Here is a 17776-nt window from a genome sequence, read left to right as displayed (position 1 = left end):
ACCTGTGCGCTGTGTGTGTACAGGTGGGTAAGGGGACATGATCACATGCGTGCACACACGTGTGTGTGCATGTGAGTCCCAGCCCCAGCCTCTGGGCTTAGAGCATGGAGATATCAGGGGAGCTCCTACCCCCGGCCTCGGGTCCTAGCTGGTTCACGGTTTATAGCTGGTAGTAGAAATTCACATCAGCCAGCGCTGCCTGAAGAGTTCAGTTCCCAGCCAAATTAAAAGTAAATTTGGTTACAACCCATCTACTTTATACCCTTGCAGATGTTAGTGAGTGTGTTTTCCAATCAAGTAACATTTTATCTCCCACCAAGAAGCTTCTAAAGCGAGAATCAAAGGCAATGGGATGAAAGTCAGTGGGCTGCTGGGGAGGGAAAAGAGGAAGCAGGGCGTGGCGCTCAGCTTTGCCGGCCTGAAGCGCCTCACCCAAGGTCAGTGCGAAAGAGGGCATTTCAGGCACCACCACGGGGGCCTGGGGAACGCTCCAGAAGGAAGCAGTAGAGCTGTGAGTTAGCTCAGGGAAGAACTTCCCGATCATCAAGCTTGCTCAGTTCACGTCAAGAGGCAATCATTGGTCATCTGTATAGAGTATACGCTCACGCTAAGCACAGACAGAGCCTGTTCTCAGAGGCTTCAGCATGGCTTGTCCGTGGAGCTGTGGTCTAGACAGTCACTGAGCTGGGGGCTGCGCCCAGACCCCAAGAGTTCTGGGAAGATCATGACAGAGGCACAGACTGTCTGCCTGAGGGCAGCAAGGTGGCCACCCTGCCCAGTGCCAAGAGTTGGACGAGTCTCAGAAATCGCTAGCGGGACATAAAAGAAGGTTGTGAAAGCCAAAACACGAGAGCCAGGAGAAGGAGAAGCAAGAAACGCAAGGCGCCCCTGAGATCAGGTGGTTGTTCTTGCCAAGATCCATGGTTAGTTAAGGCGGCTTGTAAACGGGACCGCTGGTGTAACTTACTTCCTCTTATTCAGCATCCCTTAGAGAGGCCCTAACAGGTGTCAGGCCCTGTGCGGGGGCCCGAGGACAGAGATTAGACAGATGTGCCTCCCGGCCTCGAGGAGCTCGCAGCAGGACACCGGGGACAGATGTGGGACAGGTCACAGCACAGCAGTGGCAGATGGAAGCGCTGGGTGAGGTGGAGCCCGGGTGCAGGAAAGAGGGCGTGGTGGTGAGGGGAGGCTTCCTAAGGGAGGGGCGGCTTAGGCTGGGGCAAAGGATGGAGGTAACCATTCTAGGCTGCAGGTTAGGCAAGTGGTTTAATCTCTCTGTGCCTTGGTTTCTGCATCTGTAAAATAGGAGTAATAAGAGAATCCACTTTGTAGGTTGTTTTGAGGAGTAGATGAGTCCATTTAAGGAAAATGATTAGAACCCAGTGCCTGGCAGGCAGTATGTGTTAGAGACGGGTTACCTACCATCACCGTCACCATCACCACCATCCCCATCACCATCATCCCCATCACCACCATCCCCATCACCACCATCCCCATCACCATCATCCCCATCACCACCATCCCCATCACCACCATCCCCATCCCCATTATCACCACCATCCCCATCATCACCACCATCACCATCACCATCATCACCATCACCACCATCACCATCCCCATCATCCCCATCATCACCATCCCCATCATCCCCATCACCATCCCCATCATCCCCATCACCATCACCACCATCACCACCATCACCACCATCCCCATCATCACCATCATCACCACCATCCCCATCACCCCCATCACCATCATCACCACCATCATCATCCCCATCATCACCATCACCATCATCACCATCACCATCACCACCATCCCCATCATCACCATCACCACCATCATCACCATCACCACAATCCCCATCACCATCATCCCCATCACCACCATCCCCATCACCATCATCACCACCATCACCATCATCCCCATCACCATCATCCCCATCACCATCCCCATCATCCCCATCATCCCCATCACCACCATCACCACCATCACCATCACCACCATCACCATCACCACCATCACCATCATCACCATCATCATCACCACCATCACCATCATCACCATCACCATCATCACCATCACCATCATCACCATCACCACCATCCCCATCCCCATCATCCCCATCATCCCCATCATCCCCATCACCATCATCCCCATCATCCCCATCACCATCATCACAATCATCACCATCACCATCACCATCATCCCCATCACCATCATCACCATCACCACCATCAGGGCATCGTAAAATGTGGGAAATGTGTGAGCCAGAATACAAGCACCTCGGGGTTGCTTGAGCCTTTCAAACCAGGGCTCTGGATGCCAGGCAAGGAGGCTGGAGAGCTAGGCAGAGGCTGGCTCCTGAAGGTGCTTGGGGTTCAAGGTCAGAGCTTGGACTTGACATAAGGACAATGGGAGGGCTTTAAACAGGGAAGGGATATGGTCTGATGATCACATTACCAGAATCCCTGAGTCTTTTGTTGGGATAACCAAGGTACCTCACAATAGAATCATCTCTAACTCCCACTGGCTTCCTGACTTGGCCCAAACTATTGACATTCCTTGTACATCCTCAGTGACCACTGCCACTGCTACTGCTACTTCTGAGTCATCATTATTATTGAGAGAAAGCTGAAGTAACCTGTTATAGCACCAGTTTTAGTGGCAGCGGTAACAGTTATTGGTAGTGTAATTTTTGTTGTCGACGTTTGTAGCTCCCTCTGAGAGTAGGCTTTTGACTCCATGCTAAGAATCCAGACTTACCTTTCCAGGGCTGAGGTTACAGATTGGCAGCCCAAAGGCCTAATGGATTCTGCAAATGTGCTTTGTTAGCCCCAAACTGTGTCTTTTTTTTAAAAAAATGAGCTTCCATTTAAAATAGGAATAATTTACATAAAACTCTCAACTTCTATATTCACTTGAAAAATTAGAAGATACAGCACCATGGCACTATTCTGGAGACAAAACACTTGCTTTAGCCCATGCCCTTCAGTTGGTTGGTATTTTCTGAGTGCCTGACTGATACACACATTACGGTATCTGACTGGTTCGTGAAACCGTGTGAAATTGAGACTCCTGCTTCAGGCGAGGGAGAGGTGATGTGTGCAGGTGACGATTCTGCTCCCAGCAGAGCCCTGGGGAGCAGGCCGTCTCCCTCAGACGACCCCTTTCTGCTCTCTTGTGTTAGGGATGGCTGGTTACACAGGCGGGGTGGGGGGGGGGGTGATGCAAGGGGCCGGTCGGGGGAGATGCATGACCTTGGGAGGGACAGTGACTTGGGCGCAAGAGAAAGATGTGTGTCACAAGGTCAAAAACTCTGTCTCTCTCTCCTCTGATTTGTTCCTTCTCACCCTCCACCCGCCCCAAGATCGCGAAGCCGGCCCCGAAAGTCTCACCGCCACCGTCATCACCACTGCGCCTCGCGATCTCAGAGTTCGGAGTCCCGCTCCTCAAGCTGTGACAGCAGGTAACCCCCTCCCTGAGGCACCTCCTCACCCCGGCATCTGCCCAGAGTCCGTCTGAGACGCGGTCACCGTCAGCTCTGCCTCCCACTGTCACTGTTGGGGAGGCCGCTTTCCCAGCAGAGGGGCGCCCCCGCCTCGCCCTCAGGCTGTCTGCACTTCCCGGTAGAGAAGGGGCTGCAGACAGATGGACCCACTGCCCTGCCTACAGGACTTGCTAACACCGTGCTTCCGTGTCCAGGTGCTGAGCACTCTTCCTGATCCCCTGTGTGATCCCCTCTCCAGCCCTATGAAGGAGGCACTATTGTCATCCCCATTTTAGAGATGAGGAAACTGAGGCACAGAGAGGTTAAGGAACTTGCCAGGCACTTAGCTACTAAGTGACAGAGCTTAGGACTGAACTGGGGCATCTGGCTCTGCACTTGACTGTCTCTCACTAAGGGTTGTTCTAAGCACAGAGAAGCTAAGTGACCTATGAAAGGCCACACAGCACAAGGTACCTAGCTCTGAGGCCCTTCCGAGTCTGGTTTCTCCTAACCTGGAACCTCTTTTTGCTGACACATTGGCTGCCCCGGCCTGAGAAGAGGAAGAGGTTCTTGTGGGTGAGGGGAGGGAGTGGGGCTTCGCTGATGCTGGCGTTTGACATTGTTGAGACCAGTGGGAACATCAAGGGCCCCCTGATGGTACCAGGCCAGCTTCCAGATGTCAGAGGCTCCTTTATTCTTTCTTAAGTGCTTCTCACACTTGGCTACGTGGTCATGTCACTTGGGAAGGTTTAAAAAATCTCACTGTCCCGGTCCCACTGCATCCCAGTGAAGTCAGAACGTCTAGAGGAAAGTTGAGGAGAAATATGTCCCTAAATTCTACTCCGAGCCAGGCGCTGTGCTGCAGCTGCAAATAGTTCTCTCTCTTAATCACCCCAGTCACACCATGAGCTAGACCAGAGCTTCTCCACTTTGGCTGCACTGTGGTCGCTTTGGAAGTTTTTAAAAATACCAGTGCCTGGATCCCAGCTCCACACATTCTGATCTAATCCAGATGAGGTAGGGCCAGGGCAGCGAGATTTTTACATCTCCCAGGTGATGTGAATGTGGAGCCAGGCGTAAAAGCGTTTGAACGGAGAAAGCAGTCCCTGGCGTCGAGTCCTGGAGCCTTGGTGTCCCCACTGGACAGCAGCAGCTTCAAAGGGCATCACCATCGCACAAGGCTGCTCTGTGAGCCTGAGTGGTCCAGACAACAGCAAGACCCTTCTGTAATCAGGTCCGAGCCCAGACAAAACAGGAACTTTGTCCAGAACCCAAAAGTAACCCAGCATCTCTCCATCCTGGCAAACGTGAGTGACTGCTGCTCCTTTACCAGTTATAGCCTTGACCTCAGACGCCCAGTCAGAGAGTTACCTCCACTTTCTGGCAGCACCCAGTCCAGGCCGAAGCCAGCTCTCTGCGTGCTCCCAGAGTCCCCGACCATGTGCTCATAACAGGTTCTCTCTCTAACACCCTCGGACAGAGACGTCCTCCACTCCCCGTGACGCGCATTCCCTGCCACTGCAGGGAGCAGTAACGATGCTTGTTCAAGTACAGGGCGCCCCCAGTGGGCTTTATCTGGAGGGTGTTGACGCACTGAGCTCAACTGCGTTACAGACATTTACAGCCGAGAAACCTGCGTGTTGGTGGGCAAAGGGGTCCGAGCAAGGTCACGGTGACTGGCAGAGCTGACACCAGGACCCAGGTCTGTGTGACTCAGCCTGAGGCCTGGGCTGGAGGGCGGTGCAGGGCCTGCTTGTTGACTCTCGGCGCGCCCCACTCTACCTTCTCCGAAGCTTACCTCTTCGGGAGAGGGCTCACATCGCAGCCCTGGCCCCAGCCCTCCTGCTGCTGTCACATCTCCCGCTGCTGTTGCCGCCCGAGCTCCCCAGTGCCTGTTGGGCTGAGAGGCACTACAGCACGGGTGGGAGCAACCTGAGAGCTGGCCCTCGGGTCACACACTCAGTAGAAAAGTGACCTGGAGGGCCCAGAGCAGAGAGGGACACTCCAGCGCAAGAACCAAAGGCATTGGTTCCCACGGGGACCCTCGTTCCACCACTTAGAAGCTGTGTGACCTCAGGCAGGTTCCTAAACATCTCTGAGCCTCAGCTCTCTCATCTGAAAATAAGAAAGTAATATCTGCCCCGTGTATGTCTTCAAGTTGTAGAGGGGACTGTGAAAGCACCTGAAGAGGGGCTTACAGGTGCCGTGCAAATCCACAAGGTGTTATTTTCATCACTGCTGTGACTCAGAGCTCACAGGTAATGCAGAGTCCAAACACACCCTCTCTCAGGAGTCAGAGATTCCTTTGGTTTCCACTGCAGACAGGCTTGCAGAGGCATCTTTGTCGTTGTTGTCAGATATTTTCTTTTTAAGTTTTGGGTGACAGTCAATAAGATGCCTCTGTTTCACAGATGGTAAAGTCACATACACAAAGACACACAAATATAAGCAGCTACATTTATAGACAAACACATGAAAACACAGATGGACACACCCAGACATACACACAGTCACAGACACAGGCAAGCAGATAGACAATCACACAGGCACACAACTACATCAAGATAGGGACCCTTCCTGTCTTCACAGCTGCATCCCCGGCCCCCACAGCACTGCCAGGTACACGAATAAACATTTGTCAAATGAACAAATGAGAGAATCAATGAATGGATGGGTGGGTGTGTGGATGGCTGCACACGTAATTCATACAGACACACCCAAACACGCTCTGTTGCCCTCAGATCCTATTGGTCCTTCAGTCACCTCTCTGCCATGCTCTCCATCAAAAGACCCTCAGCTTTCTCTCTCCTGCACCCAGGCACCGTGGCCAGTCCCCCGAGGAAGGGCGGAAGTCCCGCCGAAGGCACTCTCGCCGCTGCTCCAAGAGCTTCTGCAAGGCCAGCCCTGAGGCCCGGTCCAGCCCCGCGCCCAGCCAGCCCCTGCAGATGCTCAGCTTCCTGTCGGCCAGGGGTGTAGTAAGTATTCCGCACAGCCTCCTCTGCCGGTCTTGGCCGTGACACTTGGAGGGGGTGGAGGCACAAGTTCAGGGCAGTGTATGACACATTTTAATTCAGTTTCGGGCAAATATCCGACTGGTTTCAGACCTCCTTATTGATTAACCAGATGGTCATTCACCAGCTTTGGCAGCACTCGGCTTGGGAAGTGGGAGCTTGGGGGGACGGGAAAAACCCGAAGCCCCCGGCTCTTTGTCAGGGGAACTTCGAAAGTACATATTGGCCTCCAGAGTGACATCTGCAGGAAAGCATGTAGGAGACACCACAGGAGGTTTCTTTGGGGAGGAAGGAAAAGAGGGGGTCTTTGAGGCAGCAGAGGCACTGCAGCTTTGCGGTGAAGTCTGCATCTTTGACAGCTAGGCTGCAGCACTGACGAGCAGCTGGGGTTTGATTTCACCTGTGTAAGCTCGGCCTTGAATGTATGCGAGAATTTTCCTCCAAGGAGCTGATAGCACTCGGCCTCTCGTGTCCACACAAGATCTCAGGGAGCTGAGGATGCAGCTGCCCTCACTAGTCCCTTCCACAGGTGGGACAGAAAAGCCGCTGCTCAGAAGGGTTAAGGTCTGGAGTGAAGCCACTGAGTGAAGCAAGAGCGAATCCAGTCGAGGAACCCGGCCTTGAATGGGATCACGCAGCGGTCCCTCAGGTCGAGAAGGAGGGCTGGAATACAACTTCAGGCAGTTCAATGCCAGGAAGTTTGCTGAGCAAGGGATTTGGAGTTGGGTCTGAACTCAACTTCCTAGCTGTGTGGCTTTGAGAACGTCACTTAACCTCTTTGAAACTCAGTTTTCTCATTGGTAACTTTGAAATAATATCACTTCCATGTGGGATTGTTGGGGATATCCAATAACAGAAATTATGTGAAGGCCTTTTGTAGACTCTAGAGGGACAGACACACAAATAGGAGGAGATTCCACACAGACGTACCCTATGCTTAACAGCTAACAGCTGGGAAGGGACCTGTCTCCTCTAGCTAGGCATAAATCTGAAAATTTCAGAGAGCTGCTCCCTTAGAAAGGATGAGGTGGAAGTAAGGAATAGCTCAGGGGTTCTTGCTGAGAGGTCAAAGAAGAGAAGGTGATGATAAGCACTGGTTGGGTCTGGTTGACACAATAGTTATATCTCCAGTGCATTCTGGGAAACTCTTCTTTACCAGTAAAGGCACCATGTATCACCAAGGTCTACTTTTGCCCAAATCTTCTACCTAGCTGGAACCATCCATAACTCACCTCAGGGCCTTCCTTTGTAGAGATACCTGTAGTTGCTCAGTATTTGCAGATGGTAAATGCTCACTTGCATTCTCCCCTCCGCGAATGTCCTATGAAAGGTCTTTCCAGTAAGGCAGAGAGTCCGGAGGCCTGGGGGCAAGTCTTGGCTTGGCAGGACAAATCCTTTTACCCCTCCCAGCCTCAGCTTCCTCAACTGGAAAATGAGCATGATTATCCCATTTGTGTCCCAAAGGAATTGTTGCAAAGGTAGAAATAAATTTAAAATACAAGCAATAAGAGGTGGAAGAATGGTTTTAAGTTGGTAAAAGCCACCCCGTCTCCCTGGTCATGGTATTTATGGCAGCCCATTCGGTGGCCCTAACTGACCCTCATTAAAAAGTGCCATTGGGAGCAACTGGCTTGTGTTCTCTCACCTGGGATGGTTTCCTAACCAGTCAGGTGCAAGGTGTTGCAAAAAGCCGAATGTTGACTCCCCCCCAACCCCAAAATTGTGGTCCTCCCACACCAGTGAGTGAGGTACCAGATTGGCTGTTGGTTCTTAGGGCCCAGCTGCTATTAGAAGAGCAGAAAGCTCATCCGTACCTAGAAGGCAGAGGCCTTAAGAGCTCACCTAATCCAATACCCTGATTCCAAACAGAGAACCTGGACTCACAGGAGAAAAATGACTTCCACGGGCTATGGCAGGTCGGAGTTGTTAAAAACTTGGAACTATGTTTATGTGGTCAAATCCTGGCTGCGAGCTGGGGATAGTTATTTAAACCTGTTTGAGCTGCAGTTTCCTCATCTGTTAAAAAAAATTGCAGATAATAAACCTCTTCTTCAAAAGCCTTGTTTTGGGGACAGAAGCAGAGTAATTTTGTACATAGTCGAGCCCAGTGCTCGGCACAGGGACAGAGATCAGCAAATAGAAGCAGGTGTTGTGATGAAAACATTCCAGATGCTGGCTCTGTACTTCCCAGCCGTGGAATCTTGAGCAAGTTACACAAACTCTCTGTGCCTCAGTTTTCTCCAAATCTGCAAAATGAGGAAAATAATAAGATCTACCTCATGAGAGGAATGTTGGGAGCATGCAATGACTCAACGTAAGTAAGACTTTCAGACTGTAACAGGCACGTGGTAGGTGCTAGGTTGCTGGCGGTGGATAGAAGCAGCAGCAGGATTAACCATGGAAGTAGTAATGGTAGTAGCAACAACAGTAGTGGAGTAGTAATAGTAGAATGGTTCCAGGCCCAGGCTAGTCTGTGGGTGAGTTGAGACCACAGCTAGAAGCCCTGCTTCCCCTGCTTTCAGTTTCCTCCCATCCTCAATAGCAGCTGCAGCCCAAATGGCTAGCCCCACCCTGCTCGTGGCTGCCTGACTCCTGGGGCATCAGACGCCCCCCAAGTCTGGTCCTCTGGGTGCTCTCCATGCTGGGCTCTTTCTCATCCTCTCTCCTGCACAGGCAGGGATGGAAGAGGATACCAGGTTGGACCAAAGGTTTTCCAAGAGTCCTGGCCCCAAGATCTTTTTGAGCTCTCTGCTGAAGAGAACAGCACAGTCATTGTCATTCCATCACTTGTTCAAATCTACCAGTTATCTACCATGCATCTATAAAGGGTCAGCTCTGATGTGGCTCTCAGGATCCAGTGAATAAGAAACAGCCTGTGCTTTCTTAAAAGGAAGACAGACAAGGTAAAAATTGTAAAGGGCAATGCACAACAGTGAATGCTGAGATGGGACAGGAGGTAGGCAGGCAGGGAAGGGAATTGGGGTTAGGGTTAGGTTAAGGCAGAGGAGGTGACAACTGAGAAACTAGCCAGTGGAAGCAGGAAACAAAGGCTGGAGTCAGGATGGAGAAAGAATTCCAGGGCAGGAGATGGGGTTCTGGGGGTTCTGGAGGTGAACAGGAGCCCAAGCGTGAGGGGTCTCCTATGCCATGGTTCCTGCCACACTCCATGGTGGGCATCCCATATGCAGAGCTCTTTAAAAATCAGGGACGGGCACATTACACCAAGGGGGCCTGTTTGCATACATGAATATGCAGAAGTGGGTTGTATCTTGTTAAAATCCTAGTTGGTGAGCTAAAGATAACCTGAAGGCCTCTTTCTTGGTCAGAGCCCAAATCCAAATGGAGGGTCCCAAGGAGTGAATCCTTCACGGCCTCATTCGTTCCTTATCTACACTCAGTCAACTCTGTTCAAGGTGTTAGGGAGACAGAGAGATGTATAAACAGGCTTCCTGAATTCCAGAGCTCACCATCTAGCCATCAACAGAAGGCTGCAATACAGTAGGATAAGCGTTGTCATTAGGGCTGAGACTGAGTCGGTGAACACTAGTACTCCTCCACTGTTCAAATATTCAAATACTTGCACACCAGTTGATAAACAGACCCTGTCACCACCCATCCCCCAGTCAACAAAGCCATCCCTTCCCTTCTCTGGTACCTTCTGGACCTTCTCACAGTCCAGCAGATAAACGGTGATACCTGGCAGCCCTTCAGTGCCAAGGCCAGCTACCTGCAGATGGGGCAGTACCCACACTCAACCACTTGTTGAATATTTTGAATATCACCCCTGGAGGTGACGGAAGCAAGTACAATATGTAATAGGACCACAGAGGAAGGACCAATGTCTAAGAGATCTTGGTGTCTGAGAGGACTTTACAAATAAAGGAACATGTGAGCTGGGCTTTGAAGGATGAGTAGGAGTTCACCCAATTGAGATGGCTACTGAGATAGCTAAATACCACTGTGTGCCAGGCACTGTCACATACTTTACACAGTTTTTCTTTTTCTCATTTGATTCACAAAACAGTTCTTTGAAGTAGATGCCATCATTATCACCATTTTTCAGATGGAAAAACTGAGGCTCAGAGAGGTGAAGTGACTTAGGTCAGTAGCCCAATGAGTAGGAAGGGGAGCTGGTATGAATCATGGCTTGTATCTCAGAAGCTTACTGTGATAGCCAGAGGGCCTATTGGGTGACAAGAGAGGTTGGTGGCCCCAAGGTCTGGCCACGCCCTGTCCTGTAGCAGGGGCTCCTCTGTGAGGTCTATCCTAATTGGAGGGGGAATCTAAAGAGGGCTGATCAAGACTGAAATTAGACCCAGGAGAGGGCAGTCTCCTCCTTTCTCCTCCTGCCTCTAGCAAGCCAACAGCTGCCACATAACCCTTGCCAACAAAAATCTGCACAGATACGGCAAAAAAAAAAGGCAGAACTTGGGCTCCGTAAAAGAGGACCTCATGAAACTTGTGAATAGTAGGAAGCAGGAGGTGACAGTGTTGAAGACAGGAGCTTTGAAGCAGATTCGGATACTCCAGAGTTCTTGATTTCATCTCCCTATGAGACTGGATAACAGCCGTAACTCATGCTTCCTGAGCACCTACTATGTGCGAGGTGCTAGGCTGAGTTCTTTACGTGTGTCACCTCATGCATTTCTTATAATAGCCTTTCAGGGGATCTTCCGCTAGTTTCCTCATTTTACAATGAGGCAACTGCAGCCTAGAAAACTTAAGTAAAAGGCAGCTGTTAAATGGAGAAGTTAGGATTCCAACCCAGAAAGTCTACCCCCAGAGTCCAGGTGCTTAATTACTTGACTTCCCTTGTGTCATTTCACTTCGCTGGGCCTCTGTGTCCTCATCTGTACCTTTAACTAATAAGCATACTTACTGCACAGAGTGGTTGTGAGGGTGGAGTGAGATAAGGCATCCATTCATTTATAAGATATGCATTAAGACCCTACTATGTGCCAGGCACTGGGTGAATAGCAGTGAACAAGACAGAGGAGATTTCTACCCTCATGCAGCTTCTGTTTTATGAGCAAAACTTAGCCTGATGCTTGGGACATAACCCTCAATATACAGTAGTTGCTAGTGTTATGATTTGTCGTCATAATGGCTGAATTAAACTTGCTCCCAGTAAAAGCAGACATGATGTTTTTGAAGTATCTCTGGCCTCAAAAAGCATAATTATATCCAAGATCTCAGGTGAACCTCAGAACAACTGTAGGAGAATGGCAGGATATGCCTCCTACTTTGCAGGCAGGGGAAATGAGGCTGCGGGAGCATGTATGGAGGGTCCAGCCTTCCCACCTCTGACCCAGGCTCTCACGTACATTCTGCAAAAGTGAGCTCTTGCCCAAACTAGGAGACTCACTAATCAAATGCCATTCATTGCCGTTTAAGGGACTAAAATGCGGAAGCAGGGGGCCGTGAGACTGAGGCATTTGTGGGACCAGTTATTCTTTTTAAATGGAAAACGAAATAGCATTGTCAACTTTTACTTTTGCCAAGCAAGAACAGGAAAAAGAAAACCACCATTTTCTATACTGAAAGGGACATTTACCATCTGAAGAGGAAGAATAGACATGGCCTCAGAAGAAAGGATGAGCCTTTAAATCAAATGCATTTCATTGGATGAAAAACTCATTCCACTGAACTTTTTTTTTCCTCATTTCAATTTGGACTGGTGAAAATTTTGCCTGACTGGATCCATGTAGAAATTTTCAAGAAGAGGTGGGCTGAGGGCCCTCAAAAGGGGCTTCCGAGAAATGATGAGGTTGAAGCTGCTGGTCCCCTTCAGCTTCCTGACGGAGGGAAGGAGAGACATCTGGCCCCAGGCCCAAGGTCAACTTCAGTGCACAGCCCTGTGGGACCACCCCAGCCCTAAAGGACTTTGTCATCTTCCCAACATCCTCAGCAGATCCCTGTCTTTCTCCATTCCTCCCCCTCTCTAATGAACTCCTAACAGGTCAATGAATCCAGTCTTTTGATGTCTTCCTAATTAATGTGCAAAGGAAGATGAACAACAATGAGGAAAATAAACTTAATGTCTTTGTGAAACAAAAGGTTTAAAAAAAAAAAGGAATAAGCAGAACCCTCTAGCTAAAAGCGCTGCCATGCAGCTCTACATTCACATGAGAATTTCCAGTCCCCCATATCGGCAGGGAGGGAAAAAAATTATAGCCATCTCTCTCCATGGAGCCATTTGAAGCTCAGTAAATGGACTTGTTCAGTTTAATTGGAATTCTCTTCTTGATTGTATTTTTGTAACCTATTAGGCTGTGCTGCCTCTTGATCTCAGAATTCAGCCGAAATTAAATTTTGAAGTGTTAGAGGTTGCCTTTTTCCCCGGTTCTTGATTAAATAATGATTTGAAACAAAAACAATAAATAACAGTGCCGGCTTCCCTGGAGGGCTGAGAGAAACTCCCAGTGAAACACCAGGAGCTGGAGTTCATGGTGGGGGGATTTAATTACTTATTAGAAAAACCCAAATGTTGACGCTGAGTATATTAAGGAAAAAGAATAGGCAAGCTTATGAGTTTAAAAGAAAAAAGAAAAACAAACTGGAGCTTCACATTGGCGGGGGCTAAGAGAATAAAGGGAACGTATTCGTTTGTTTTCTCCCAGTGGCCGTGAGTTTGTGAAAACCAGTTTGTCCTTAAAAAACCCTGAGATTAGCAATCCTGACCCAGAAGGGAAAAGCTTGTAATAGCTCTGAGGTCTGGATATGGCTTCATGACTCTGTCTCCCGGGTCCTTTCATTGACAAAGTCCAAGAGGGTTCAAAAGGGCAGAGATGGGGAAGATGGAAGGGAGAGATGAAACAGACAGGATGCACCGTGTCTGTGCTGCTTTGAGCTAGATCCGGGTAGCAGCGAACACTTAGAACAGGGGGTCACAAACTTAGCTGTCTCAAGGGCCAGGCAACTAATAGATACAAGCAGCAGGGAACCCATAAGGCCTGGGGCCGGGAGAGCTTGTGCTCCTTCCAAAAGGGGCAGCTGCAATTACTCACAAGCCAATTATTACCAAGCAGGAATGTCGACTCAATCTGGCCAGATCCTCTCATTTTTCAGCATGAAGTAGAAATGGGCTGTTATGTGAATCTGCCCCACTCTACAATGTTGACAGTTCATTCAAATTTATTGTCGAACATAAATTTGTTTAGCCGGTAAGTGGGCTAAAGAAAGCGTATCTGAAACAAAGTATAACTTGGCCCGTCCGTTTTCCAGTGGTGGTTTGGGGTGTTGAGACAGATGGCTGTCCGTTTATATCCCCTCCCCCTCCCCACTTCACACACTGCCAGCTTCCAGCTTCCAGGTAATGTTCTCTGGCTGCCAAAGACCACTTTGTTTGGCTGGGTGGCAGTTTGGACCTACTGGAGAATTGACACCCTTTGGGTGCAGCCTTTAACCCATGAGTGGCAGGGAACTGGTGTATAAATATCACAGCTCCCTCCTTGGTTGTAATTAACTCTGGAGCTGTCTCTGCCTTGGCTCCCAGGGTGTCCTCCAGAAGCCCTCTGTGGCAGCTGGCTTGATAACACATCTTCATCTGGCTCCTTCTCTCCCCTGTTCATTGCCCCCACTCTCCTACTGAGGTTCCTTGCCCTCAAAGAAACGGCCAGCACTCAAATTCCTATCTCAATTTCTAGGAGAACCATATGAAGACAGGTGCACTTCACTTGGTGATTAAGCAGATCTTACAGGGGCTGAATTTTTGTGCCAAGCCCCAAAAGCAGGCCTTTGTGAAGACATAAAAAGAAGGGCAAGTCTGGGATGGAGGAAGGGGTCAGAGTGGACCACAGAAGAGAGCCCTGGTATGAGGGTCCCAGGTCTTAGACAGGGGTCCCGGGTACCATGAGGGCATTGTTCCTGGACAAAAGTGGGTCTAGGATGACTCCTCCCAGTGGGCCTCTTGAAGACCGTTTTGCAGCTAAGCTGGGGATACAGGGGCAGAGAGCAGTTATGTGCATAGAAGAGAAATTTCCAGTGGATGAAGAAGAGCTCGTCAAAGACGACTTGTGAGTGGCCTGTTATCTAAATGAGGAGACGGGGAGGAAAGCGGGGGAGCCATCCTGTCACGCCAGCGGCCAGTGGGCAGCAGTCTGCATCCTCCATGCGGAGTGAGAGTGAACATCTGATGAGGAAGGAGACACTTAGAGATGGGAGGCGAGCACACAGAGGCCTCTGTCGTCTGCCTGTCATAAAGTCTTTGACTTTATGAAGGTCTCCCCTGCATTATCATGGCATCACTCACACACGTACGCACACACACGCACGCTCACACACACACCCCACAGTCTGCCTTTGGCCCCCCCTCCGTTGTATCTTTCCTCCGTGTGTGGGGTGAATGGAGAGCTCTGGAGAAGGAGGAATCTGAGGCTAAGAGGCCATTAAACGATCCAGACATCCCTACTGAGTTTATGAAAATGTTTCTATCATCTGGAAACAGAGATAGAGCCCATCAAGACTGGTAAAGACAAAACCAAATAGAGTTCAGCTGAAGGAAGCAGGAATGAAAGTCTTCGGGCCACCACCCCTTCCCGCGACCCTCAAAGTAATCCTTAAAGCAGGCCAAACAGGGGGAGAAGATTTGCGTCTCCAGGACCTGCTAGGCATGTCATGTTATGCTGGTTGTGCCCTGTCCGAGGGTGACTGGCCTTGGAGTTACACCCCACCGACCCTCCATTTGTTGAGCCAGCTGTGAAAACCGATGTGGGGCTGCTTCAGTCCAGAGAAAGGTATATCTCTTTTCTAATTTGTCTGGCCAGAGTGGGGCACCATTTTCAAGTTCCTGACCCACGGGGAGCACCGTTCTAGCACCCGAGCAAAGTCACTGCATGGGCCAGCAGCCCTGTTGCGTGCAAGAGGCCAGACCCATTTCATCTCTTAACCCGACCTCCCAGAATAGCAGAAGGTGGAAAAGGAAGTAAGGAGACCCAACACCGCTTGTCTCATCTGGAAGGCTCTCAGGTCAGGAACTTCTCACCTTAGCCTGGAACTTATGCTGTTGAGCATGTGTAGACTGGGCTCCTGTGTACTTTCTCTGAGGGTCCTAGGTCTGATGAGGGCCAGGAGGAAGAGTGGAGGGCATTCATTCCTTCTCTTTGCCACTGGCCTGGACCTAAAACTTTATTCTAGAGATTCTCTGTGGCTCACATGCCCAGCCCTGAGCTGGTCTCAAGACCCCAACTTTCAGCCCATCCAGATGGAGACAGGAGGTAAAACAAGCAATTACTGCTCCCTCGCCTCAGTGAGCGTGCTGTGGCAGACAGAAGCCACTCATTTTTGAATGAGTGAATGAATGAAAGAGTGAATGTTAGAATGAATGAAGTAGAGAGTTTTGTGCTTTCCTGGCCTGGAGCTCAGAGAAGGCTTTCAAGAGGAGGTGATATGTAAACTGGAAGATGAATAAATTTAGCCATGTGAAGTGAGGAAGAGGGGAACAGTGTTCTAGGCAGAGGAAATGGCATAGGCAAATGGCCTGGGGTTGGGAGAGCAAGATGTGGTGGTAGAACCAAGAAAGCTTTCTAATCGATTGGCCTAAGGTCGTGGGGGCCAGAGTGGGGGGGGGTATATGGAAGAGATGAGGTTTGTGAAGGACACAGGGTTGAGCTGTGAAGTGTCGACACTGTCACGCATGTCAAAGAATTTAGATTCAGCCAAAGAAATGGGACTTTTAAACAAGCAGGAGAGGTTGGTATTTTCAAGCCCCAGGGTCAACCCAATGAGGACATTTCAGTAGTAAATTTATCTCTGTTTTCCGTGATGATGGGAGAGCATGATGCCTTAGAGAGTTCTCAGTTCTGATCACACAAGTTGCACGTGGATAGTGGTCGTGGTCAGGTAGCGACACTCTGAAAGTGTCCCTGTGAGCTCAGGATGTGGGGTTGAGAATGCGAAAAAGGCAAAGTCCCCTTCTATATCCACGAGCCCCGAGGGGCCTTATGTTCAGGAGATCCTTCCCCCTGGGGACTCCTGATGCACCAGGACATATCCTTTGAAATTAGTAGTCAAGGTGGAAACAAGTACCTGGGCAGAGAAAGGCCCAGACTGGATGCCTCCAGGCAGCAAAAGCCGTAGGATACTGGAAACCATTGTATTCATGGTCCAGCCTGGTTCCTTCCAGGAGGGGCTCACCTGAGTCACTTGTGATACACTGGCTACCAAACATTCACTGTCTCTGAGGCAAAGATTCCATGAGCCCATCCCCAGACCAAGCCCCAGCCTGAGAGCCCAGGTCCCAGGGTCTAATTGCCTGGCACGATGCCTTGTCATTCCTGACAGAGGTGGTGGAAATACACATGTAGCCACTGAACTCTCAGAGGTGGGAAAGATATGGCATCCAACTTGCAAACTGCAAGACAAAAAGGAGCTGAATGGAAAAAGGGCCTTTACGTTAATTTTTAAAGAAGTCTCACACTAGAAAACCCCACTTGGGCAACCTTATTTTGAGGTCCCTTGTCCCAGAGCAAAGCTAGCCAGATTGCCAAGCATGTACAGTGGCAGCCACGCTGGGTGGAACCTGGTAAAGCTGGACCACCACCTTGTCTGTGTGCAAAGCCTCCTGGGAGAATCCGCAAAGGAAGTCCCACCTCCCCAGCTCCAGGAGCTGATATACTGAGCTGGTGGAGTCATCACTTATTCTCACAGTTCCGTTGTCTCTGTATCTCACCCTCATGACCAACTGCTGAGAAGGCAGAGGTGTTTCCTTAAGAAAGCCCAGAAGTCCCCCTTCTTTAGGCCCAAGGTGCACGGGAGAAACTGGGTGGGAGAAGCAGGCTTTTGATGGTGAGGCCTACACTAATATTTGCAGGGCCTGGGACAAGCGCATAGAAGGAGAGCCACACACTATATATGCAAATGTTTATAAGTCAATCCATCAAACTTAGATGAAATAGGTTCTCCTATCTTGGCAAACGTACCTTCGAAATGATCTGGAAAGTCAGATTTGGATTTAGAATCTTGGACCCCTCGGAGCGCCAGGCCACAACATGACAGTGTAGGGAGAAACTGCCCCGAGGCCCTGGCCCCTCCCATTCTCCCCCATGTCCTTGCACCGTCCAGCACCGTGATGGACCTCCCACCCAAGCACACGGACACCTAAGCCTGAACATCCAACTTCTGTTCAAATAGCCACACTTGGACCTAGGAATGTGCACACCTGAAGCATGGTCTACCCCTGGGAGAACAGATCCATGGGTGATCCTGCAGAGACCCTGGAAGGGGACTCAGGGTCATTTAAACAGAGAATTCTGGGATTTCAGGTCCCCAGAGAGTC

At 50.1% G+C, this 17776-nt stretch overlaps 1 protein-coding gene across 1 annotated transcript in view; it reads left to right on the top strand.

Annotated features, from left to right (window-relative positions):
* Positions 1-17776, top strand: part of SRRM4 (serine/arginine repetitive matrix 4) — a 286526-nt gene that overhangs the window by 249515 nt on the left and 19235 nt on the right. Inside the window, exons 12-13 of the mRNA XM_073790099.1 lie at positions 3371-3469; positions 6309-6465. Of these exons, the coding sequence (XP_073646200.1) occupies positions 3371-3469; positions 6309-6465 (256 nt within the window). The remainder of the gene's footprint in view (positions 1-3370; positions 3470-6308; positions 6466-17776) is intronic.

The sequence above is a fragment of the Tursiops truncatus genome, chromosome 13 (genome assembly GCF_011762595.2).
Source record: "Tursiops truncatus isolate mTurTru1 chromosome 13, mTurTru1.mat.Y, whole genome shotgun sequence".
NCBI classification, from domain to species: domain Eukaryota; kingdom Metazoa; phylum Chordata; class Mammalia; order Artiodactyla; family Delphinidae; genus Tursiops; species Tursiops truncatus.
Note: the sequence above shows the minus strand (reverse complement) of the source record. Positions and strands in the feature narration are given on the sequence as shown.